Here is a 23,517-nt window from a genome sequence, read left to right as displayed (position 1 = left end):
AAGGTGCCAACACTTTTGGCCATGTCTGTATATTGTCATATTATAATGTAATGTATATTGCAAGGATTCACTCTCATTCAGGCAGCTGGGTAGCATTCACACCGGCACAAAGTTCTTGTCTCAAACAGGAAGGTTTATTAAAAAGTCCATAAAACTTTCAAAGTAAAAATAAACACCCATTCTTCAGCCAGAGAAAAAAGTATAACATAAAATAAAACAGTCCCATATTAGGTACAGGGTCACCCATTTATAATAATAATAATAATTATTTATTTAGCGCCAACATATTCCGCAGCGCTTTACAGTTTAACAGTTTCAAAACACAAGTCATAACTAACAATGTTAACAATACAATAATTAAAGCACAATAAGACGACCCTGCTCGTGAGAGCTTACAATCTACAATGAGGTGGGGGAGATACAAAGTACAGGAGTGTATTTACAATGATGTATTTTCAATGATGGTCCAGCCCTCTTGAGGGATGGATGGAGAAGGTGAATGGACTACACACGCACATTTACACATAGAATGACTTTGATTAGTGAACGTGATAAGCCGCTCTGAACAAATGTGTTTTGAGGGAACGCCTGAAACTATGCAAATTGTGGATAGTCCTAAATTCTTGGGGTAGAGCATTCCAAAGGATTGGCGCAACACGGGAGAAGTCTTGGAGTCGGGAGTGGGAGGTACGGATTAGTGCAGAGGATAGTCGAAAGTCATTTGCAGGGCGCAGCAGTCGGTTAGGCCGATAGACAGAAATGAGGGAGGAGATGTAGGGGGGTGCTGCACTGTGGAGAGCTTTGTGGGTGAGAACAAGTACTTTGAATTGGATCCTATAATGAATGGGCAGCCAATGTAAGTACTGGCGAAGAGCGGATGTGTCAGATGGATGACCCTGGCTGCTGCATTAAGTATGGACTGGAGAGGGTAAAGTCGAGTGAGGGGGAGGCCAATTAATAGAGCGTTACAGTAGTCCAGGTGGGAGTGGATCAATGCTACAGTTAGGCTGAGTTCACACGTGGTGTTTTTTTCGCGTTTCCGCGGCGGTTTTAACCGCGCGATTTTGCTGCGAAAACGCGAAAAATAAGCATCCCATGCATTCCTATGGGATTCCGCAATGCTGTGCTAATGCTGCGGTTTTTACCGCGGCAGAATCGCTTTGCGGTAAAAACCGCAGCATGCTCATTAATTTTGCGGAATCGCAGCGATCCCGCACCTATAGGAATGCATTGTTCCGCTTACTTCCCGCATGTGGCTGTGCCCACCATGCGGAAAGTAAGCAGAACATTTGCGGATTGAGACTGTCCTCCGGGCTTTGGGTACCATATCCCTGTAAAAAATAGAATTTAAAATAAAAAATGGTGTTATTCTTACCTTCCGACGTCCCTCGCAGCCGTTCCCAGTAATCCTTTGCGAAAATGCCCGTGATGGCGTCCGTTCTCGCGGGATCGCGAAGTCTCGCGGTCATTCGCGCGACGTCATCGCGAATTAACCGCGAGACATCGCGATCCCGCGAGAACGGACGTCATCGCGGGCATTTTCGCAAAGGATTACTGGGAACGGCTGCACGGGATGTCGGAAGGTAAGAATAACACCATTTTTAATTTTTTTTTTGCATTTTATCTTTTACTACTGATGCTGCATAGGCGGCCTCAGTAGTAAAAAGTTGGGCACACTTGTCAAACACTATGTTTGCCGAGTGTGACCAACCTGTCAATCAGTTCTCCAAGCGATGCTACAGATCGCTTGGAAAACGCTAGCATTTTGCAAGCTAAATACGCTTGCAAAATGCTAGTTTTTCCGCGGGAAAATCGCAGGAATTTAAAATGCGATTTTCCCGCGGAATAGAATTCCGGAATTCTCGCGGTAATTTCCGCGAGAGTTCCGGTACATGTGAACTTAGCCTGAGGGTTTTTGTTGTTTCCATGATGAGAAAAGGGCGGATTCTAGAGATGTTCTTTAGGTGTAAGCGGCAAGAGCGGGCAAGAGATTGTATATGGGATGTGAAGGAGAGATTGGTGTCAAACATAACACCCAGACAGCGCGCCTGCTGCCGGGGTGTTATTGTGGTGCCGCCCACAGAGAGGGAAATGTCAGATTTAGGGAGGTTAGTAGATGGCAGGAGCAGAAGAAGTTCAGTTTTGGAGGGGTTAAGTTTCAGAAAGAGAGCGGACCTGATGTTGGAGACTGCGGGACAGACAGTCACTGGCGTTCTGTAGTACAATAAGCTCTGCACTCAGTCAGACTCCAGACAAGTCTGAACAACACCTCACAGATCTTTTCACCTTCACTTTCAGGCCCCTACGAGCAGATCAGTTGCCATTTTTATCTGAGCTGCCTCTCCTAGATTGGAGGATGGGAATGACCAGTCCCGTCCAGCTTTTCCAGATGTTTCTAAAACCTGGACCCATGCTGGCCCTATTAAAAAACACTCTAAGCATCTATTAGTACTGGAGCCTTCTCTGGTTTCACATCACCAAGGCAAGGCACATAGACTTCATCCAAGACCTGCCCAGCCGCCACCTTACTATTATCAGACCACTGTGCATAATGAAATAAGTGATAAAGAGACCAATAAGAGATCAAATTGGAGAATTGCTCTTGTATGGTTATTTTGATCTCCATAGATGGATATTGTCAGATATTAAGATTTATAATTTACTCCTTATTAAAATTTGCATCCATTTTTGGAATATTAATACTTTTCTTTTTCTTTGTTTTTTTTACATTTTATCGCCTAGGAGAATTACCACCACTGCTGTCTAGCTTGTAAGCACTGTGCTAAAGATGGCCCGGATTAGGAGGCAACATCCCGATGCAATGATCCTGGCCCGCCTCAAAATAGTACTTACAAGCTCAATACAAAAAATATGAGCAAGCACTTTTTTATTGAGCTTGTAAGTAGAGTTGAGCGAAACGGGTCGAAAAATTTCAAAAGTCGCCGACTTTTGGTAAAGTCGGGTTTCATGAAATGAAACCCAACCCAAGGGTGAGGTCGGCCACGAGCTCGGCGACTTTAGCGCCAAAGTCGCGTTTCAAAAGTTTGTTTTCCGCCCTTTTTCAGCCAATCAGGATCCACGGACACTGTGGGCAACGTGATGACATAGGCAGGGGTCACCACCATCTTTGAGAAGGGCATGCAAGTGATTGGCTTGCTTTGGGGGGCGTCACAGGGGGTATAAAAGGGCGTGCACGCCGAGCGCTATGTTACTCATGCTGATCTCAGAATAGGGAGAGCTGCTGCTGACGATGATTCTGTAGGGAGAGCGTTAGGCAGGGAAGAAGACACCAAAAACTGCTTCTGCTGCTAGCGATTTTGCCTGTACAACACACCAGTTACTGTGCAGTGCAAGTGGAGGCTATATTTTGCTGGATCAGCTGTGTTGGTTGTTAGGCTGCCTTATAAGGCTTCCTGAGAGCTGCATTGCTGTTTTCCCACTGCTCTGCAAACTGCTTTTTTAAAAGCAATTCAAATTTTTTTTTTTGTCCTGGTGAGGTACTGAACGTGCATTTGTTCACACCATACAGCGGTGTACGCTCCTCACACATTACCGTGTAACGGCTGTTATCACCGCCACAGTGAAGCTATCTGTGTGTGACTCTGTAAGAATAAGTCGAGGACATGTTCCGTTCTTACAGACCTCCACCTTCTAGTTTTGTCTGTTTTTCAAACAGTTAAGTAGATTTGCTGTTTGATCACATTCAAAACTATAGAGAGACAGCGTGTGTCAGTCCGTATACTTAAAAAACACGGAGCTTGACAATTTAACGGACACCGGACAGCGGTGTACGTGCACGCTCCTCTCTCAGTACCGTGTAATGGCTGTTATCACGGCCACAGTGAAGCTATCTGTGTGTGACTCTGTAAGAATAAGTCGAGGACATGTTCCGTTCTTACAGACCTACACTCTAGGGAGATTCCTATTCTGCCCAATTCTATATACACCTTGTAGTTTGTCATACACTAGCCAATTTATGCCTGTGACATAGCGGTGTGATATTCACTGGGCCTCACACAATCCAACAGTGTCCACAAGTGTGTTCAGAAATTCTACATCTCCCCTGTCCTATAGTAACATTTTTCACACCTGCGACATTGAGCCTGTGACATAGCGGTGTGATATTCACTGGGCCTCACACAATCCAACAGTGTCCACAAGTGTGTTCAGAAATTCTACATCTGCCCTGTCCTATAGTGACATTTTTCACACCTGCGACATTGAGCCTGTGACATAGCGGTGTGATATTCACTGGGCCTCACACAATCCAACAGTGTCCACAAGTGTGTTCAGAAATTCTACATCTCCCCTGTGCTATATACACCTTGTACCTTGTTTTACATTACTATATAGTTTGTGGGATTTTGAGTAGATTTTTACAAAAAATGAGGAAGGCTGGTGGAAGAGGCCGTGGAATTGGGGGGGGTTGCCAACTGGTAATGATGGTGTTGGTGGTGAATCTGATGGTAGTGGCAAAAGCAAAATAGGACCGAATGCAGGAGGTGTTGAGCATGCGTCATCGTCTGGCTACACAAGGCCTCGAAGGCTTAGTTTTCTAGGAGTTGGCAAACTGCTTTTAAAGCCAGAGCTTCAGGAAAAAGTTTTGGCTTACATTGCTGACTCATCCTCCAGCTCTATCGCCTCCTCTTCTGAAGTTGTAAAAATAAAAGCACTGAGTCGTCATTGGAGGCTCATGTTCATGAACCACACCTTTCCTTGTGTCCTTCACCCCAACCAAGATTGAAGGATGACGCAGGCCATACAACTGATTACTCCATGGAGCTGTTTTCACATACCATGCCTGGGTCATCAAGTGAAATGGTGAATTACCCAGGCCAAGATGAATCTGACATGGAGTGCACTGATGCACAGCCACTGATAGATGATTCTGCTGGTACATTCACTCAGAGCACTACATTGTCCTCGCAGTGTAATGAGCCAGATTCTGACCCTGATGAGACTCAGGTGCCCCTTCCCGCACACTATACCACCATACACGGTGACACAGAGGAAGGTACACATGACATTGAAGAGGAGGTGATGGATGACCCAGTTGTTGACCCAGATTGGCATCCATTGGGGGAAGAGGGTGCTGCTTCCAATAGCTCAGATGAAGAGGAGGAGCATCCACAGCAGACATCGACATCGCAACAGCTGTTATCTGGCAGGCCCGGAGCACTCCAAAGACAGGTTCCAAAAATCAAAAGAGTTGCTGGACAGCTTGTCCAGACGGTCAAAATAGCACAGCGTGCTAGGCCGCAAAATGTCTTCCAAAGTAGGAAGAGTGCAGTGTGGCACTTTTTTGAACAAAATCCTCATGATCAGGCCAAGGTTATCTGTAAGAAGTGCGCAAAGACCTTTAGCCGAGGGAAAAATCTGAAAAATTTGAATACCAGTTGCATGCTTAGACATTTAACCAGCATGCACTTGCAAGCGTGGACACAACACCAAACCTCAAGTACCACATGTGCAACTGATCACAAAGAAGGTAGTCAGCAACGCTACATTGTTTCCCCCACTGTAAGCCCACTGGTTAGCACAGCAGCAAATGTTGAGGTGTCGTTGCAAGGCCAAAGCAGTCAGGGAATCCCACTGTTATATCAATGAAAGACTGAATCTAGGCCATCAGAAAGAACACCAACTCCATCACCATCATCAACCTCTCTCTCAGTCCGCCCTGTCCACCGCTAGTTCCACCATATGCAGCTCTCAAGTCCAGCTCACCCTCCCAGACACTATGAGTAGGTCAAGAAAGTACTCAGTCTCTCATCCGCGTACACTGGGTTTGAACGCCCACATTGCCAAACTAATCTCGTTAGAGATGATGCCCTATCGGTTGGTGGAAAGCGCAGCTTTCCGCGAACTCATGGCCTATGCAGTACCACGCTATGACCTACCCAGTCGCCACTTCTCTCGCAAAGCCATTCCAGCCCTCCACCATCATGTGAAAGACCGCATTGTCCATGCACTCAAGCAGTCAGTGAGTGGAAAGGTGCACCTCACAACAGATGCATGGTCCAGTCGGCATGGCCAGGGCCGTTACGTGTCCATCACTGCGCACTGGGTTAATGTGGTGGATGCAGGGTCCACAGGGGACAGCGGTGGTGGGACAGTGCTGCCTAGCCCACGGTATAGGAAACAATTGGCTGTAGGCGTTCGACCCTCCTCCTCCTCCAGAAGAGAAAGCTCGTCCACAGAGCGCAGTCGTATGAGCACTCCATCTGCAGCTGCCACTGTTGCACACGAGGTGTCCCCCTATCGAGCAGCTAGTGGAAAGCGTCAGCAGGCTGTGTTGCAGATGATGTGTTTGGGCGACAGACACACCGCGGAGGTGCTGGCTGAGTACTTTCAGCGACAAACTGAGTCATGGCTGGGCAGTATACATCTTGAGACAGGCAAGGTAGTTAGTGATAACGGCCGTAATTTTGTGGCAGCTATAGCCCTTTCAAAACTCAGCCACATACCTTGCTTGGCTCACACCTTGAACCTGGTGGTGCAGTACTTCCTCAACAATTATCCGGAGTTAACAGCCCTGCTCCAGAAGGTGCGAAGACTGTGCGCGCACATCCGCCGGTCGCCTGTACACTCCATTCGTATGCAGAAGCTGCAGCGATTGCTCCACATTCCCAACCACCGCCTCATTATCGACATTGCAACAAGGTGGAACTCCACCCTGCACATGGTTGAGCGGCTGTGCGAACAGAGGCAGGCCATAATGCATTTGTGGGAGGATACACGGCCAGGCACTTTGAGAGCAGACATGGAGTTGACAGGAGTGCAGTGGTCGAAGCTGAAAGACCTCTGTAAAGTCCTTCAGTGTTTTGAGGAATGCACATGGCTGGTAAGTGCAGACGACGCCATCCTAAGCATGAGCATCCCACTTATGCGTCTGCTCATGCAAACTTTGACACCACCTTAAGGAGCAGGCGTCTGCAGCCAATGTTGACGAGGAGGAAGAGGAGGAGGGAATCCTTGATGACATTCAGCCATTGTCTGCTCAGGGACCTCTCCTGGACGAGGTGGAGGAAGAAGAGGAGGAGGAGGATGATGATGGGGATGAGGGGTTCCATGACAATTGTGTACAAGATAATTGTGTACGGACTATTGTGTACAGACAATTGTGTACAGGCCAATTGTGTCCAAGGACAATTGTGTACAAGGACAATTGTGTACAGGGCAATCGCCTTGTACACAATTGCCTTGTACACAATTGTCACTGTACACAATTGGCCTGTACACAATTGTCTGTACACAATAGTCCGTACACAATTATCTTGTACACAATTGTCCTGTCACCGGGGATGATTACTTAGGGGAGGAGGATGCATCTCGTGGGGCAAGTGAAAATGTTGGCGTGGCAAGGTCTGGTACAGCGTTTGTGCGTGACTGGAGGGATGTGGATTTGCCAGAAAGTGCTCCTCCAACCAGCACTCGCAGTGCATCATTGACACCGGGAACATTGGCCCACATGTCAGATTATGCCTTGCAGATCCTAAAAAGGGATCCCCGCATTGCCAAAATGATGAACGATGACGACTACTGGTTGGCCAGCATCCTGGATCCACGCTATAAAGGCAAATTACAAAACATCATGCCACACGAGAACCTTGACCTAATATTGGCTAATAAACAAGCAACTCTGGTAAACCGGTTGGTTGAGGCATTCCCAGCACACAGCAGCGGTGATGGTTCTTACACGAGCCGTACGGGCCGGGGGCAGCTTGGCAGAGGTGTTCGTGGTGCACACAGAAGTGGCGTTGGAGACAGGGGTTTTATGACAATGTTGTGGACTGATTTTTCAAGTACTGCTCACACAACTGGTAATACTGCATCGATGGAAAGTGACAGGAGACAGCAGTTCTCAACTATGGTTACAAACTACTTTTCCTCCCATATCGATGTTCTCCCGCACAGGTCATTCCCCTTTGACTATTGGGCCGCTAAACTGGACACCTGGCCTGAATTGGCACAATATGCCTTACAGGAGCTCGCTTGCCCAGCTGCCAGTGTGCTATCGGAAAGAGTCTTCAGTGCAGCTGGATCAATCCTGACAGAAAAAAGGACCCGTCTGTCAACCCAAAATGTGGATGATCTAATCTTCATTAAAATGAACCATGCATGGGTTTCCAAGGATTTTGTCCCACCTTCCCTTGATGACACATAGGTTGCCAGAAAAATGGCTTGCTTTGGTCCTCCTCCTATTCCGCGAACTTGACCTATTTCGCCTTTTGCAGCAGCTGAATGTCCCACATCAACATCTGCCACTTTGTAAACCGCCCTAACTGGGCTGCCCCCCCCCATGGCCGGGGTCACCACCTAGCGCACGAAACCGTGCGAGTGCCGTTGCCCTGGACAGGTGGGTAGGCCGACTCTTGGGCGCGGGCACTGGCACAGGGTCCCTCATAGTGCAATCAAGTGTCTCTGACGGTGGTGGTGCACACCCGCCGTCAGACACACCGCCGTACTATGAGGGGCCCAGTGCCAGTACCGATGCCCACGAGTGTGCCACCCTTGCTTGGGCAGGGCCCCAGCATTTGCAATGTTTACCTCTCCCTGCTCCTCCGCTGTGTAGTCTGGGCTGTCAAATCCTTCACTGGGAGTGCCACTACAAATTGATTGAACTGAAAGATGATGGTTAAGATGTAGCTATGCCCTGTCCTGCTGGCCGGGCTCTAGCTTCAGTTGATCAATGGCTTCCATTTCTTATGTACGTCGACTCACAATGACATGCAGTGGTGGTTTATCATCAGCTTTCACAGTTTTCCTACTCACAAACATGTGACATTCCGGCGTACATTTTAAAATGTGCCCTCTCATGCCAATCAAATAGAATCGCCTACGGCCTGTGGCTTCTGTCTTTTGCACTCCAAAGTTACAAGACAGATCATGATAGCCAGTGAGCACCATGTTTACATCGCTCCCTGTGATAAAAATTTGATTGAGATGAGTAACAGTGATGGAATCAACGGAAGTGCGATACAGCAAGACTTTATTCACAAAAAAATGTTTTCACTGTCTCAACACACAAATTAATTGAGGGTCAGCATCGCCTATGAGAATTGTGATGGAAGTTTTTTCCGTGAATAGTAATAACTAGATTTCTGCAATCACTAGCCTTTATGTCAGTAATTGTATGCATCTCATTTCCTATTGCGGAGAGGCTGGACTGTATTACTGAGACAGAAATATATATGAAGATTTAAAAATAACACCAAAAGTATATAGTTGTGTACGCCTCAAATGCATTTCCTTTTATCCACTTTTTAGATTGCTGTGTAATCCATACTGAGAACATGTAGATTTTACATGTTTAAACTATGCTATATATACCTGCTATCCAGTGATAAAGTACCCTTTCTCAACTTTGTACAATGTGGTCAAATCCATACTGGGCCTGAGAACATCTGAGTCTGCCTCCTGATCTATAGACATATATTTTTAATGTGTAAACTAGACTACATATATACGTGTTATCCGGTGAAACGGTACCCTTTATCAACTTTCTACAATGTTGTTGTTGTTGAATCCATACTGGGCCTGAGAACGGCTGCCGAGCTGTTAAGCAAGCTACAGCACCTGTGGTTTGGACACGTAATTTTTTCAGGAATGATGGTTAGGCCTAAATCCGGAATTGCGGTTGACCTGAACTTACTGGGAAATCATCGTTTGTTCGCGGGGAATAATCTGAATCCCAGATCCCCATCACTAACGGAGTTCAGCAGGTTATCTGCACCTGTAAGCGACAAAAGCTGGTCCTTTCAGTGTAGCGTGCATGCAGCCCTGGACATGTACGGGAATGCTAGACCTGTTATTGCGCGATCTGACATGCCAGAGCCTCGCTTATCCCTCTAGTAAGCTTGACGCGTACTGCGGGGGCATGCCGGAGTCTCGGTTGTTAACGGAATAAAGCTGAGAAATCGCTAGCACAACTACAAACACACATACCACACCACACACAGAATCGACACAGCTTTCAAAGTGTGCATCTTTTCTATAGGTGGCATGGTTGTGGTTTCCCGGGTGGAGTCCAATTAAGCCACAGGCTCCACTCCTGGTGGTGCCCTTTTGGACATTCCTTTAAGATTCAGCTTTGCAATCATACTGCCCCCAGAAACCAAAAACTTTGCCTTCATGGACGCTGTTTGGAGGTTCGTGGGAATAACGCCGCCCGATCAGCAGTCGGCATATGGGTCGCCCTCCCAGGGCTGTGGGGTACTCGGTACCAGGCCGGTGTCAGTGGGATGTGTCACAGCAGAGGTGACCCGGACGGTGGCCCTGGGCGCCCATGTAAATGGCGTGGTATAATGGTAAAGAGTTTATATAGATAGTTTGACGCCACCTGTGGTGTTTGGCAACATAGATGTTAGGCCGACGCTGCATGCAGATCCTCTGGGACTGATGTTGTTGTGCAGCAAAGATGGTGAAGCTCCCCACAGGTGGAGCTGGAGTCCCAGGGAAGTGTAGATGTAGTGATGGGGGAAAGGCACAGGCGGTGTAGGTGCTGGTACCCAGATGAAGCGGTGCTGGAATAACTGTAGGACACCAGAGCGTGCATTTCCAAAGCTTTACTCACAGTCTGCAGGTTACACAGATGCCTGCCTCCGTGCTGTGTCCTCCGGGTCAGGACCTCAGCCAACCTCCGGGACCAAAATGGAAAGCTCCCTTCCAACACTCCGCCAACATGTACCTTCCTGAACGTCTCCTTTCTAGCGCTTGTGGGGGAAGCACTCACAGGACCGTGGTTCACTGAAGCGCCTCCTGTCTAACAGATGTTCCTCAGACTTTACTTGTATGGCAGACAGCTGTAGCCTTTTCCTTCTGGCTCCCACACGTCGATGCTGGGGCCTCCGAGCCTTAGTTGGGTACAGAGCATTTATAGCTGCTACTTCCCCCGGTTTCTGCTGCAGGAACGTCAGTGTCCCTACAAACTCGGAGACCGGAATTGGGACCATGCGCTCCAGCTAGGAGTGAGCCTTAACTCTGCTCATCCTCCAGCTCCCCTTCTCAAGTCCACACACTTCCCCTTCCCTGCACAGAGTGCCCAACTTACCTCCTCCCGACCACAGAGAGCAGCTCCTCAGCAGTCAGGTTCAGAGGTCTCCCTGCTAGCCTGGAGTGGGAAATGTGTTGGGTGTTGGTTTCACTGCTAGAGAGATCCTTCGTTGCTCCCAAGCTTGACAACACACTCCCTAGGAGGAAGGTAATGCCACAGTGGCAACCGTACTCTTGGGGACGCCACAAGTGCACTGAGGCCCAGCCACTGCTGGATGATGCTGCTGGTACATTGACCCAGACCACTACATTCCCCTCGCACTCTACACTGCCAGAATCTGACCCAGAGGAAACTCAGGTTCCCCTTCCCACGTACTATACCACCTTACACGGTGACAAAGAGGAAGGTGCAGATGAAAGTGCAGGTTCCTTGAGCAGGTGGGGGGGGGCATACTCATGGGCGATGGCACTGGCACAGGGCACCGCATAGTACGCAAAAGTGTCTCTGCCGGTGGGAGGGCCTAAACAGCCAAGTGCAGTGAGATGGAAGATGGGGACGACAAGGAGTTCAGAGTAGTGCAGGGATTCCCTAGCAAGGAGACTTATGTAATTGTTTTCAATGTTGGGACAGCAATTTTTGGGGAGCACTATACTCTGGTGAATGATATATGGGGCCCACCATACACTGGAGCATTCCAAAGGTGGACATCAGACACTGGAGCAGCATTTACAGGGCCCATTATACACTAGAGCAGTAGAAATGGGGCCCATTATATATGGAGCATTATTTGGGCCCATAAGACAGTGGAGCTTCATCCATTGGGACCAACATATACTATAGCATTATGTGGAACTCATCATATACGGTTTGAAACATTATATGGGATCAATGATTCCATATGGAGAAATATATGGGCCTCATTACTCTGTATAGCGCACTAAGTGCTGGCCATAATACTGTATGGAGTTATATACTGTCCGTTTTTGGAGGTATTGGAGAATTTAAAATGGATATCAGTCATAAGATGTAAGAAGTGAAGTATTTTTCATTGTACTATACTGCTATTTCTCTGCCGTATCGGAGCATCATGAGTTGTGGTATGTGTTAAAGGGGCGCTCTTTGGCCCTGGGCCCACGAAAACCTGGAGCCAGCCCTACCCCCCCACAACTGTAGCCAAATAACCCCCATTTTTCAGTGCGTAACTAGTATTATGAAGTAAATTAAGGTTGACAAGCTTAAGTAATAAGAATTGATGCTTTTGGCATTCAAATGGGCACTGTAGGTGTGTTTCCTGTCCTCCTCTCACTGCCGACTTTAATTCCCCTTTGACTTACATTGGGTTTCGTGTTTCGGTCGGAACCCTGACTTTTCCCTATAGTCGGCTGATTTTGCTCGACCCGACTTTTGGAAAAGTCGGGTTTCATGAAACGAAACTCGACCCTAAAAAAACAAAAGTCGCTCAACTCTACTTGTAAGCATTGTGCAGAATATCTCTCTGACTTGTGTGTCACTAGCGCACACTGACCTAGTATCTTCATGGTTTTCACGTGCCTTAGAATTCCTCAGCCAGCCAAGACTATAATCAAAGAACTCTACAACATAAATGTAACATGTTCTGACTATATGACCAATATTAATAATGGATGAGCTGCACTTCCAAATGGACAAATGTAAATTTGTCTTTAACAAAAAAAAAAATAAAAAAAAGATTTTATTTTTCATTATGGAAGTCCTTAGCAAGTGAAAATTCACTGTTGATGTAGAAAATGATGGAAGGAGGGACATTTTTTAAAAAGTATCATGTACCTATATAAATTAATATCAATTGATCCAGTCGATTCAACAATGTGAAACACATTATTGAAATAATTTCTTAATCCTATTTCCCTCTCTTTAGGTGCAGGATACAGTGATGCAACGGACAAATTGGAGAAAGCTGATGATGCTGTCCCACCTGGACAATCATATACTTACATTTGGAAAATTCCTGAAAACTATGGACCAGCAGAATCTGACCCCATCTGCTTAACCTCTGCTTATTACTCTCACAGTAATTCCTCCTATGACATCAATTCTGGTTTAGTAGGTGCAATCCTTATCTGTAAACCAGGTAAGATGGACATTTGTCTTAGAGTTCATCAGATGTTTGTCACTTCTGCTGGGTAAAGATGAAATGTAATGTATTTTCATCCATGAAATCAGTGTCTGGGGTACTGCTCCCCAATGCTGCTCTCCTGTCGTGGTCTACTGCTTTTCATGTGGCCAAGTCAACTTTCCCATTACCTGGGCATTACTTAAAGGGGATATCCGGGACTTTAAAAAAAAAAATGTGCCTTAGCGCCAGGTACTACCTACCTGTTGTACCTGGCGCAGCAATTCATCTCACCTCCTGATGAGCCTTATGTGGTGAAATGCGTAGAGGCTACATGCCATAATTCTCATAAGAGGCCCTTTTTGCTGTCTGTCCTCAATTAATTGCTTTATCGTATGCTGTCTCCACACTCCTATTAATGTCTGGGGCTTTAGCTCTCTACCTTTATTTAGCCACGCTCTCCTGGGGAAGGAATATCTACATTAGGACCTCCCAGGGTCAGCCATCATTGAGCGGAGGCACCACATCCGATGACAAGTAGAGTAATCTCCGCGGGCTAGGCAGGTACAGGAGATAGCTTAGAAGGGTTATGGTTACCTTACATTATCTGGTTGCATCATAATGACACATGGTGGTTCACCTCCATAGCAATTTTTCCAACATTTGTCTACCTACACCTTCCCTCATCTTTGGCCGCTTGTCCTGGCTATCTATCCATTATTAGCTCTCAACATGGTGTGAATGGGTGCTTGCTATAACTTAGCTGTAGGGTGCTCCAGGGCAGAGAGGGACCGCCACTGAGGAACGGGAGCGCCATTTTCGTGGAGATAAACATAGGGCGCCAACCTCTGCTGGTAGGCAGTTGTTGAAATAAGGGCTCTTATCATAGCATGAACATAGAGTGCTTTTTTATTGTGTGGTGTCTATGTTGTTTGGTCAGTGTTTGTCCTTTTTATATTTATATATTTTATATCAAATTTTGGGGTCCTGCATGTAAGCATTTTGTGATGCTAAAAGCCATTACATTGCAAGTTGTTTTTTTCTTGCCATTTCAATCACACTGCATGTGTTTTCAAATTCATAGGATCCCTTACAGATGATGGACGTCAACATGGCGTGCAGGAAAAAATAATTGCCCTAGCAGTGTTCGATGAAGGTACAAAATATTAAACTTTACGTGAGACCAAACATTTCCTCCAGGTGATGATATAACTAAACTGTTCTCTGGTTAATTATTGTATCCCGGCAATGACGCAGATAAATTGATGGGCAGCTGGAGTAGTTAGACATCAATCTGTGCAGGTCCTTGTGTCCTTGGGTTTAGATAGTGCCCAACCCCTTTATGGCCTGAGACAGTCTTAAAGAGGAACTGTCCTCAGGTTTTTGTCACCTAAACTGAGAGCAGCATAGTGTAGAGACAGTGACCTTGATTCCAGTGATGTGTCACTTACTGGGCTACTTGCTATAGTTTTGATAAAATCACAGATTTATCATCAGGAAATTATCACTAGAGAACTAGTAAACATGCTGACATGTAGTCCTCCATATTCATGAGCTCTGTATAACCCCGCCTCCACCAACTGATTGGTTGCTTTCTGCTTGTGCAGAGTGTACACAAAAAGCAACCAATAAGTGATGGGGCAGGGTTATACAAAGCTCAACATTTGGAGAAGTGGTACATCTGCAGCAGATAAAACAGTGATTTGAACAAAATGACAGCAAGCCGTCCAGTAAGTGATACATCAGTGGAGTCAGGGTGTTCTGCCTTCATACACGTTGACACGGTGTGCACTCTAGCATACAGCATAAACCACCTTCTATCTTCCAAAATAAGCAGACCGTTCTACGTAGTCTAACTTGTTTATTGGTGAAGAGTATAGAACATGCAGTAAAACTATAAAAAATACAAATGACATGGGTAAGCATTGGGGAGATGATCACATAGCTAGCACAATAGCAGGAAGTATACAGTGTGCATGCAAACTTTACATAGAAACACACAGGTGTCTAATTACATCTACTGATCACTGACTGCTATACATCTAATAACATCTCTGTACACACTGCATTGTAAGAAAGATATTAATCTTACCAGATATGATTTACCAGGATAACAAACTCAAGTAGGGGAGTTAACAGGAGGACAAATAAACATGTGTGTCCTTATGAAACACACAGAAGAGAATGGCATCTTCCTTATCCCAGATACATTGCTTCAATCCCACAATGCATCACTCTGTTAAAGACACAGGCTGTAAAGCTATTTAAGACACAGCTATAAATTCAGCCACCACTAGATGGTGCTAACAAAACCAGCACATAATGCAAATATATTTGCCCTATATTCAGAGGGCAGAGCACAGGGTATTTTCATCTATATTATCTAGCTCTCCGAGGATCAATTCAATTAAAATCCCTAACCTTGGGGCCGTTCTTATGAGTGATTGACAACTATCTTTGTTTGCAGAGTAATACCAGGAAGACTATCAAAGTTAGGCTTCAGACAGCCATATTTGAAGGTCCCTATACGGATGCAATGTCCAGGCTGACTGTGGATCTATTGACCCAGTCCCAGAGGCACATATGATGCTGTGAGATATATTCGGGAGATCTGTGGTCAGTCCGAGCATTGCAAGCAATGTGAAAAAGGTTCTCCAGCATGGTCAGGAAATAAAATTTCATGCATATTATAGAAACATTAAAAGGACATATAGTGGATACACTTGGAAGCCCAGGATGGCTAGTGACAGACGCGTTTCGACTGTGAAGTCTTAATAATGGTCATGGCCAGACCATGATTAAAAATTTATGGTCGAAACGCGTCAGTCACTAGCCATCCTGGGCTTCCAAGTGTATCCACTATATGTCCTTTTAATGTTTCTATAATAAACGTGAAGTTTTATTTCCTGACCACGCTGGAGAACCTTTTTCATATTGTTTGCTTCAGCACACCCAGAGACGGGGCGTTTCCCTGCATGGACTCTATCTTCACCTAAAGAATTGATACACAATGAACTGATTCTCCTATTCCCAGTCCCTCTATATACAAGTTCAAGCATTGCGGTTCATATCAGGACCGTGAAATACGACCATCTGAAGCCAGCTAAACACTGATTGCAGACCAAACCCTAGACCGCTGAGCCCAGAATGAGCAGGGAATTCAAGGAATTACGAGATTTACTGAATCTTTCCCCGCAAAGCTAAATGTAAATCTGTTCAGTTTCTCCTGCTTCTGTAACATTCTGCTGGATTATGTTCAGTATGACGGCTTCCCTGTAAATATGGCGTGTCGAGTTAGGCTTCACTCAGATATCAGGGACTTTTTTCACATGCAAAAAAATGTCCCAGTTTCTGCAGAGTTTGGTCAGAGTTTGGTCAGAGTTTGTTTAGAGTTTGGTCAGAGTTTGTTTAGAGTTTGGTCACAGTTTGGTCAGAGTTTGGTCAGAGTTTGTTTAGCGTTTGGTCACAGTTTGTTTAGAGTTTGGTCACAGTTTGGTCAGAGTTTGGTCAGAGTTTCATCAGTTTTTCTTGAATGATGGAGGTTTCTCAACCTTCTGTCAAATAGTCGGTGAAAACGAATGGCACAAAGATGACATCCGAGCACTGTGATGTTTTCACAGACCCATTGACTTGCATTGATGATTTTGATCTGAAAATCAGATCAAGATGGGATTACTCTGCAATTTTGCGCTGACCTATCAGACTTTAAAAATAAACAGACATGTGAACCGCATCACAGACTATAATAGAAACGAATGATATCCGTGAAAACCTTTTATAGAGCTTGTATAAGAAAAACTGATGTCTGAATGAGCCCGAACTCCTGCTTTCTAGCCAAGAAAGAAATTATATTTAACAATTGTTTCTCCATTCAGGTCACAGCCACTATGCACATGGTGGAAACTTTCAGTCATTGCATACAATTAATGGACACATAAATGGCTCCATTCCTGGTAAATAATGTACAGATTAATGTAATAATATAATAGTATTTGTTTCTTACACTTTTCTAACAAGTCTTTCAACTTAGCAGTGGGTTCTGCTTTTTCAATATCACCTGTTATGTGAAGAGCCGTCATTGACCACCGTTGGCGATATAGGCAGCAAATGTATCTCTACAACATGTTTGTGCAGTAGAGATATCCATTGCCACTTAGAAACAGACATCATGAATTGTTGGTGCTGATAAACTGCAGTTTTTATTTTCAATAAGATCAGCCCTCCTGAGCCGCCCAAATGGGCAGGAAGATGAATATCATGGTATCTTGATAGCTGCGATCCCATGTCTTATTCCAGAGAAAGCCGCATTTTCCTAAATATGCAAATTAGCTGTTGAGATCTATGGGCTGGACATAGATCTCTCTGAGAATCTGCCTGCAGAGCTTATTTTATATGAAAGGAGGCGTTACCAGTGTGAGACATGTAATAGCTGACAGTCCGCTCTTCAGAGCTACATGTCCCACACTGGTAACGCCCCCTTACATTTAATATAATCGCTGGAGGCGAATTCACCGGGAGATCTATGCCCGGCCCATAGATCTTAACAGCTCATTTGCATATTAAGGAAAATGCGGCTTTCTCTGGAATAAGACATCATAGCGCAGATATCAAGGTGTGTTAGGAACGGCGGAAAGCACTAAATAAAAATATAAATAAAGTGCGTTCGCCGCTCGGGGTCCACCATGCGGTAGGTGGTATAACCGCTGCTAAACGGTGGCAGAGCAATATGGTGGAGGTGCGCACGGGGTTAGCCTTCACCCTGGTGCGCAAAGCAATCGCTGTTTAGTCACAGATATGGCAAAAACATAAAGTACTGAGCCTGTTAGGGTCACAGGAGCTCAGAGCAATAACACACACGGTAAGCGGTCACAGGAATAGCCCAAGATGGCGGCACTAAGTCCTTCTAGACCTACCGTGTGTGTCCGAGTATATAACGTCGCAGCCGCGAACGCTCAAGTGGGCTGCTACTGCAGCGCGGCGTGAATACTGCCACTCAACGACACTGCTATGGCGCAGGTGCAAAATTCGGACGCTAGCAGCTGAGTATGGAGGAATAGCGCGCTGGCACTGGTAGTAACTCAATCCCTCACACAAGCGTATTATCAAAGGGAAGGGGTTTCAAATGAGTCATTCACCAGATCATGCATCCATCAAACATTCACTCAGCAGCAAGTATGTCTATACTAGCACATGGCGGAACAGCCTTTTATAGCAGCCGGGACCTTCCGCATGCCTCCAGATCTCTGAGATGGACAAATGAGATTTGGAGCAGGACCTGAGCACATGACTCCCGATCTCCAATGGGAGATCGTCCCATGAGCATGCTCAGTAAGAGGAGAGAAGGGCTTAGCCTCAGGAGAGATTTGCTGCAAGGCAATCTCCTCTGCAATCTCCTCTGCAGTAGATAAACAGCAGGAGACTGCAGAATGTGAGGGTCTGGATTCCTGCATAGCAGAAACCTGACTCCTAACAAGGTGTCACGTTATTCAGCTTCCTATGAACTACCTGCTCATATAGACGGCTTAGGAGGGATGATCCTACTGACAGATTCCCTTTAATTACAATTTGCAGAATGGCTAGTATCTAGATTTGAGATAATATCATGTGTGAACACCTGAAAAGTACAGAACTTTTGGACAATATATTCATGTTGCAGTTGGGGAAAAAGGTGTCAAAATAGTTATTATAGAATTTTTCAATAGTTTTTTTTTTCTCATTTTTATGTTCATCTATGTTATAAATAACTTTTTTAATATAATGCTTTCAAAGTTTTCTCCTTTTCTATTCTAGAGCAAAACATTTGTCTTAAGAAGCCAATACATTTTCATGTCATTGGATTTGGGACCCATTTTGAGGTTCACAGCATTTCTCTGGAGAGACATAGCTTTGTGATAAGAGACCATCGTGTCCCTGTACTTTCCGTTACTGCCTTTAGCTTTCTAACAGCCATAGTCCATCCAGGAGAGAAAGGAGTCTACAAACTATCCTGCCAGTCCTGGACACATCCAGAAGGTACATATAACACTTATGATGTTATCATTTTGTAAAGCATGGCTGAAGTGTAAGGGTGGTGGACTGTGCTGCAGCGTTCCTGCCCCTGAAGACACCAAACTCGTTATGTGTATTGTGTAATGTGAATATTGTCCTGCGTCTTTTGTATATACCGTGCCATGGAATGTATTGTGTATAGAGTGTAATAAGTATTATTAGTATAGTGAAGGATGTGATAGTGTAAGGCCTAGTGTATAAGATAGGTAGTATAAGATGTAGATAGTTGACTGACGCATAGGTAGTGACGTTAGGGTAAGACAGAGTTAATATCTGGGAGTAGCCTATAGGGGATAGGGTTAGCTTTAAGGCAAGTGACTGCTTCCTGATAGTTAGGAAGTTTGAGTTTGGAGTGCAAAGTGAGTAATGCTACCTAATGGGTGATCCATTGGAAGAGGAGACCCAAGGCTAGGGATAGCGAGACCCCGAAGAGAAATTACTGACAAGATAGAGTGACCGGCGCTGAGCCCACATCTATTCCGGCATATGTCAGCTGTTTTGATCATTTGGATGTTTTGGGTTGTCATTATGATTTAAAAAGAGAAAACACTGTAGTTTGACAATAAATGGCTTCATCCAATCACTAAACATGAGTGGAGAAAAGGTTTCGGTGTTATCATTCATATTCTCTGAAAAAAGGCCAAGAAAGCAAAAATTCTGCCGGGGTATGTAAACATTTCAGCAAAACCGTATATATATATGTGTATATATATATATATATATATATATATTTGTTTAATTAATTTATTTAATAAAGAATATACTCTCCTATATTAGTGTGTTATTTAGTCCATACTGGATATATATATACAGTATATATTTTATAGTAGGTACAGGCCACCTGTGATAGACAGAATTTACAAATAAAAAACAGAAAATTACATTGTATGAAATTTTACATAGCGGTAAATAATTTGAATTTTATTGCATTAAATAAGTATTTGATACAATAGAAAAACAGAACTTAATATTTGGCACAGAAATTTTTGCAATTACTGAGTTCAGAGGGATTTTGTCTCACTCCTCCATATAGATCTCCAGATATTATTTATTTATTTTCCTCACTTATATAGCATCTTTAATTCCACAGCGCTTAACATACATTATCCATCATCACTGTCCCCATTGGGGCTCACAATCTAAATTCCCTATCAGCATGTCTTTGGAGTGTGGGAGGAAACCGGAGTACCCGGAGGAAACCCACGCAAACACGGGGAGAACGTACAAACTCTTTGCAGATGTTGTCTTAGATTACTATGAAACATTCCTCTCATAGTAGGTGTTTATATTAAGTCACATTACCTGGACTTGTCCACATTAGAACCCCATTAGACAAGTGAATGTCCTCATTGCTTTCCCTGCTCTGATCATTTCATTTCTTATGTTGGTTCAGCTAATTTAAATTACACTGTGCTCGACAGGAAAGATGACACCGGTGATGCGAGTGGAAGACTGCGCAACTGAGTCTGAAAAGCGAATGCGTGTAGTAGACAATCATGATGATGAGTATGAAGATGATTATTACGAGTCGACAGTATTCAGTGTAGATGATGGCAATGATGCGCCACATGTTCATTTGAGATCTCATGGGAAGCGTAAACCAGTCACATGGACACATTACATTGCAGCTATAGAGATGGAATGGGACTATCAGCAAGAAAAAAGTGACAAAAGGTAAGAAAAAAAGAAAATCTACAAACATTTATGAAGTTATTATTACAAAATGATCTTGTATTAGACATTAGTGGCTTAATACTAGACTATGTCACTGATGTCTTATTAGGTTCTAACTACATTGAAATAGCTCCCAACCATCTTGGATTCAGCATGACTGTCCTGGATTCTAAAAGTCATCTCTCTCCCACATCATTATCTCGCCATTGCTCCTCATCCTCGGGGCTGCATCTCTCTCTGCACTGACATAAATTAAACTACAATACTCTGCTTCTCCTGTGATCGGTTCTCCACAGAACTTAAACTCCCATCTTCATGTTTGGAGGCAGCAGATCTAGCTGCGAGTCAAAAATCATAATAATATAGAGAGGAGGGTTTGGTAATCTTGACCTGCATTGCAGGCAGCGAACTCAGAAGCAGATTATACAGGTACATAGAAATACACTGTTATATATAATGCATCTCTATGTTCACTGCATACTAAAGGTGAAAAAAAGGTCAGACGTTTTTGTTCCTATAAAACTACTAAAATTATAAAAACCAATTATAAAAACATATTTATTTCTATTTTTGTGAGTCTCCACAGGACTCAAACCTATAACCTTCAACATTACAAGCAAAAGCTAAACCTATTAAGCTACAGGTTCTGATGATGTCATTGGGAGAGTTTTGTGTATTTGATTTGTATTGCAGGCTCTGATTCCACAGGCAGATTATACTGTTACATTGTACATAGAAGTATTTCTATGTCCCTGTAATCTAGAGGGAAAATAAGAGATTTTTTGTTCCTATAAAATTACTAAAAAATAATGAAAAAAGTACAATAATGTAATTTTTAATGCACTTTTTTCTAAAAGAACATCACAAATACACACGTGGTCAAAATTGTTGGTACCCCTCGTTTACTCTGACAAAAGTAATAATAAATAAAAAAATCTATGAAAATCAACAAATTAAAGTCAGACATTGCTTTTCAACCATGCTTTCACAGAATTTAAAAAAAAATAAAACTCATGAAATAGGCCTGGACAGAAATGATGGTACCACTGAAAATATTTGACAAAAGGGACATGTTAAATCAAGGTGTGACCACTAATTAGCATCACAGCTGTCTACAATCTTGGAATCAGTGAGTGGGCCTGTATAGAAGGCTACAGATAATCACTGTGCTGCTTGGTGACATGGTGTGTATCACATTCAACATGGACCAGAGGAAGCGAAGGAAAGAGTTGTCTCAGGAGATTAGAAAGAAAATTATAGACAAACTTGTTAAAGGTAAAAGTTATAAGACCATCTCCATGCAGCCTGATGTTCCTGTGACTACAGTTGCACATATTACTAAGAAATTTAAGCTCCATGTGACTGTAGCCAAAATCCCTGGACGTGACCGTAGGAGGAAAATTTATAATAAATCAAAGAGACGGATAATACGAATGGTAACAAAAGAGACCAGAAAAACTTCTAAACAGATTAAAGGTGAACTTCAAGTTCAAGGATCATCAGTGTCAGATCGCACCATCCATCGTATGAGCCAAAGTGGACTTCAAGGGAGACGACCAAGGAGGACACCATTGTTGAAAAAACATAAAATAGCCAGACTGGAATTTGCCAAACTACATGTTGACAAGCCACAAAGCTTCTTGGAGAATGTGCTATGGACAAGAGAGACAAAAATGGAACTTTTTGTCAAAGCACATCAGCTCTATATTCACTGACGGATAAATGAAGCATATCAAGAAAAGAACACTGTCCCTACTGTGAAACATGGAGGAGGCTCTGATATGTTCTGGGGCTGCTTTGCTGCATCTGGCACAGGGTGTCTAGAATCTGTGCAGGGTACAATGAAATCTCAAGGCTATCAAGGGATTCTAGAGAGGAATGTGCTGCCCAGTGTCACAAAGCTTGGCCTCAGTCGCAGGTCATGGGTCTTGCAACAGGATAATGACCCAAAATACACAGCTAAAAACACCCAAGAAAGGCTAAGAGGAAAACATTGGACTATTCTGAAGTGGCCTTCTATGAGCCCTGACCTAATTCCTATTGAGCATCTTTAGAAAGAGAATTAATTACGGTAAAGTAACACGGGCGCTACCTATCCAAAAAACTCAGATGCAGCTGGTGAAGAGACAGGACTGTGTTGGCTCCTGTTATAAAGTCTGAGCGAAACGTATATTTGTGTGATTCACCGCGCTATGCTGAGCAGATGTATAAAAAAAAAAAAGAAAGGGAAATAGTACTTAGAAAGAGCTGAAACATGCTGTCTGGAAAAGGCAACCTTCAAACAAGAGACGACTGGAGCAATTTGCTCTTGAGGAGTGGGCCAAAATACCTGTCGAGAGGTGCAGAAGTCTCATTGACAGTTACAGGAATTGTTTGATTGCAGTGATTGCCTCAAAAGGTTGTGCAACTAAATATTAAGTTAAGGGTACCATTATTTCTGTCCAGGCCTATTTCATGAGTTTTATTCTTTTTAAAATTCTGTGGGAAGCATGGTGAAAAGCCATGTCTGACTTTCATTTGTTCATTTTCATAGATTTTTTTATTTATTATTACTTTTGTCAGATTCAAGTTATTTCTGTGACCATTGTGGGTTTTTCTGTCATTAAATGAGGGGTACCAACAATTTTGACCACGTGTGTAACTGAAATACTTGAGTAGTGGTGAGATGACCAGAGTGAAGGCCGGCAATAGCAGTGTACCAGACACACTT

At 44.1% G+C, this 23,517-nt stretch overlaps 1 protein-coding gene across 1 annotated transcript in view; it reads left to right on the top strand.

Annotated features, from left to right (window-relative positions):
* The window catches only part of F8 (coagulation factor VIII), a 232,157-nt gene that overhangs the window by 45,237 nt on the left and 163,403 nt on the right, over nucleotides 1-23,517 (top strand). Inside the window, exons 4-8 of the mRNA XM_073573105.1 lie at nucleotides 12,891-13,103; nucleotides 14,170-14,241; nucleotides 16,961-17,038; nucleotides 18,876-19,097; nucleotides 20,555-20,807. Coding sequence (XP_073429206.1) covers nucleotides 12,891-13,103; nucleotides 14,170-14,241; nucleotides 16,961-17,038; nucleotides 18,876-19,097; nucleotides 20,555-20,807 — 838 coding nt within the window. The remainder of the gene's footprint in view (nucleotides 1-12,890; nucleotides 13,104-14,169; nucleotides 14,242-16,960; nucleotides 17,039-18,875; nucleotides 19,098-20,554; nucleotides 20,808-23,517) is intronic.

Source organism: Dendrobates tinctorius, unplaced genomic scaffold, assembly GCF_039654945.1.
Source record: "Dendrobates tinctorius isolate UK_male_01 unplaced genomic scaffold, ASM3965494v1 ptg000034l, whole genome shotgun sequence".
In the NCBI taxonomy this organism is placed as follows: domain Eukaryota; kingdom Metazoa; phylum Chordata; class Amphibia; order Anura; family Dendrobatidae; genus Dendrobates; species Dendrobates tinctorius.
The sequence above is the reverse complement of the archived record's forward strand: the minus strand, read 5'-3'. Positions and strand labels throughout refer to the sequence as shown.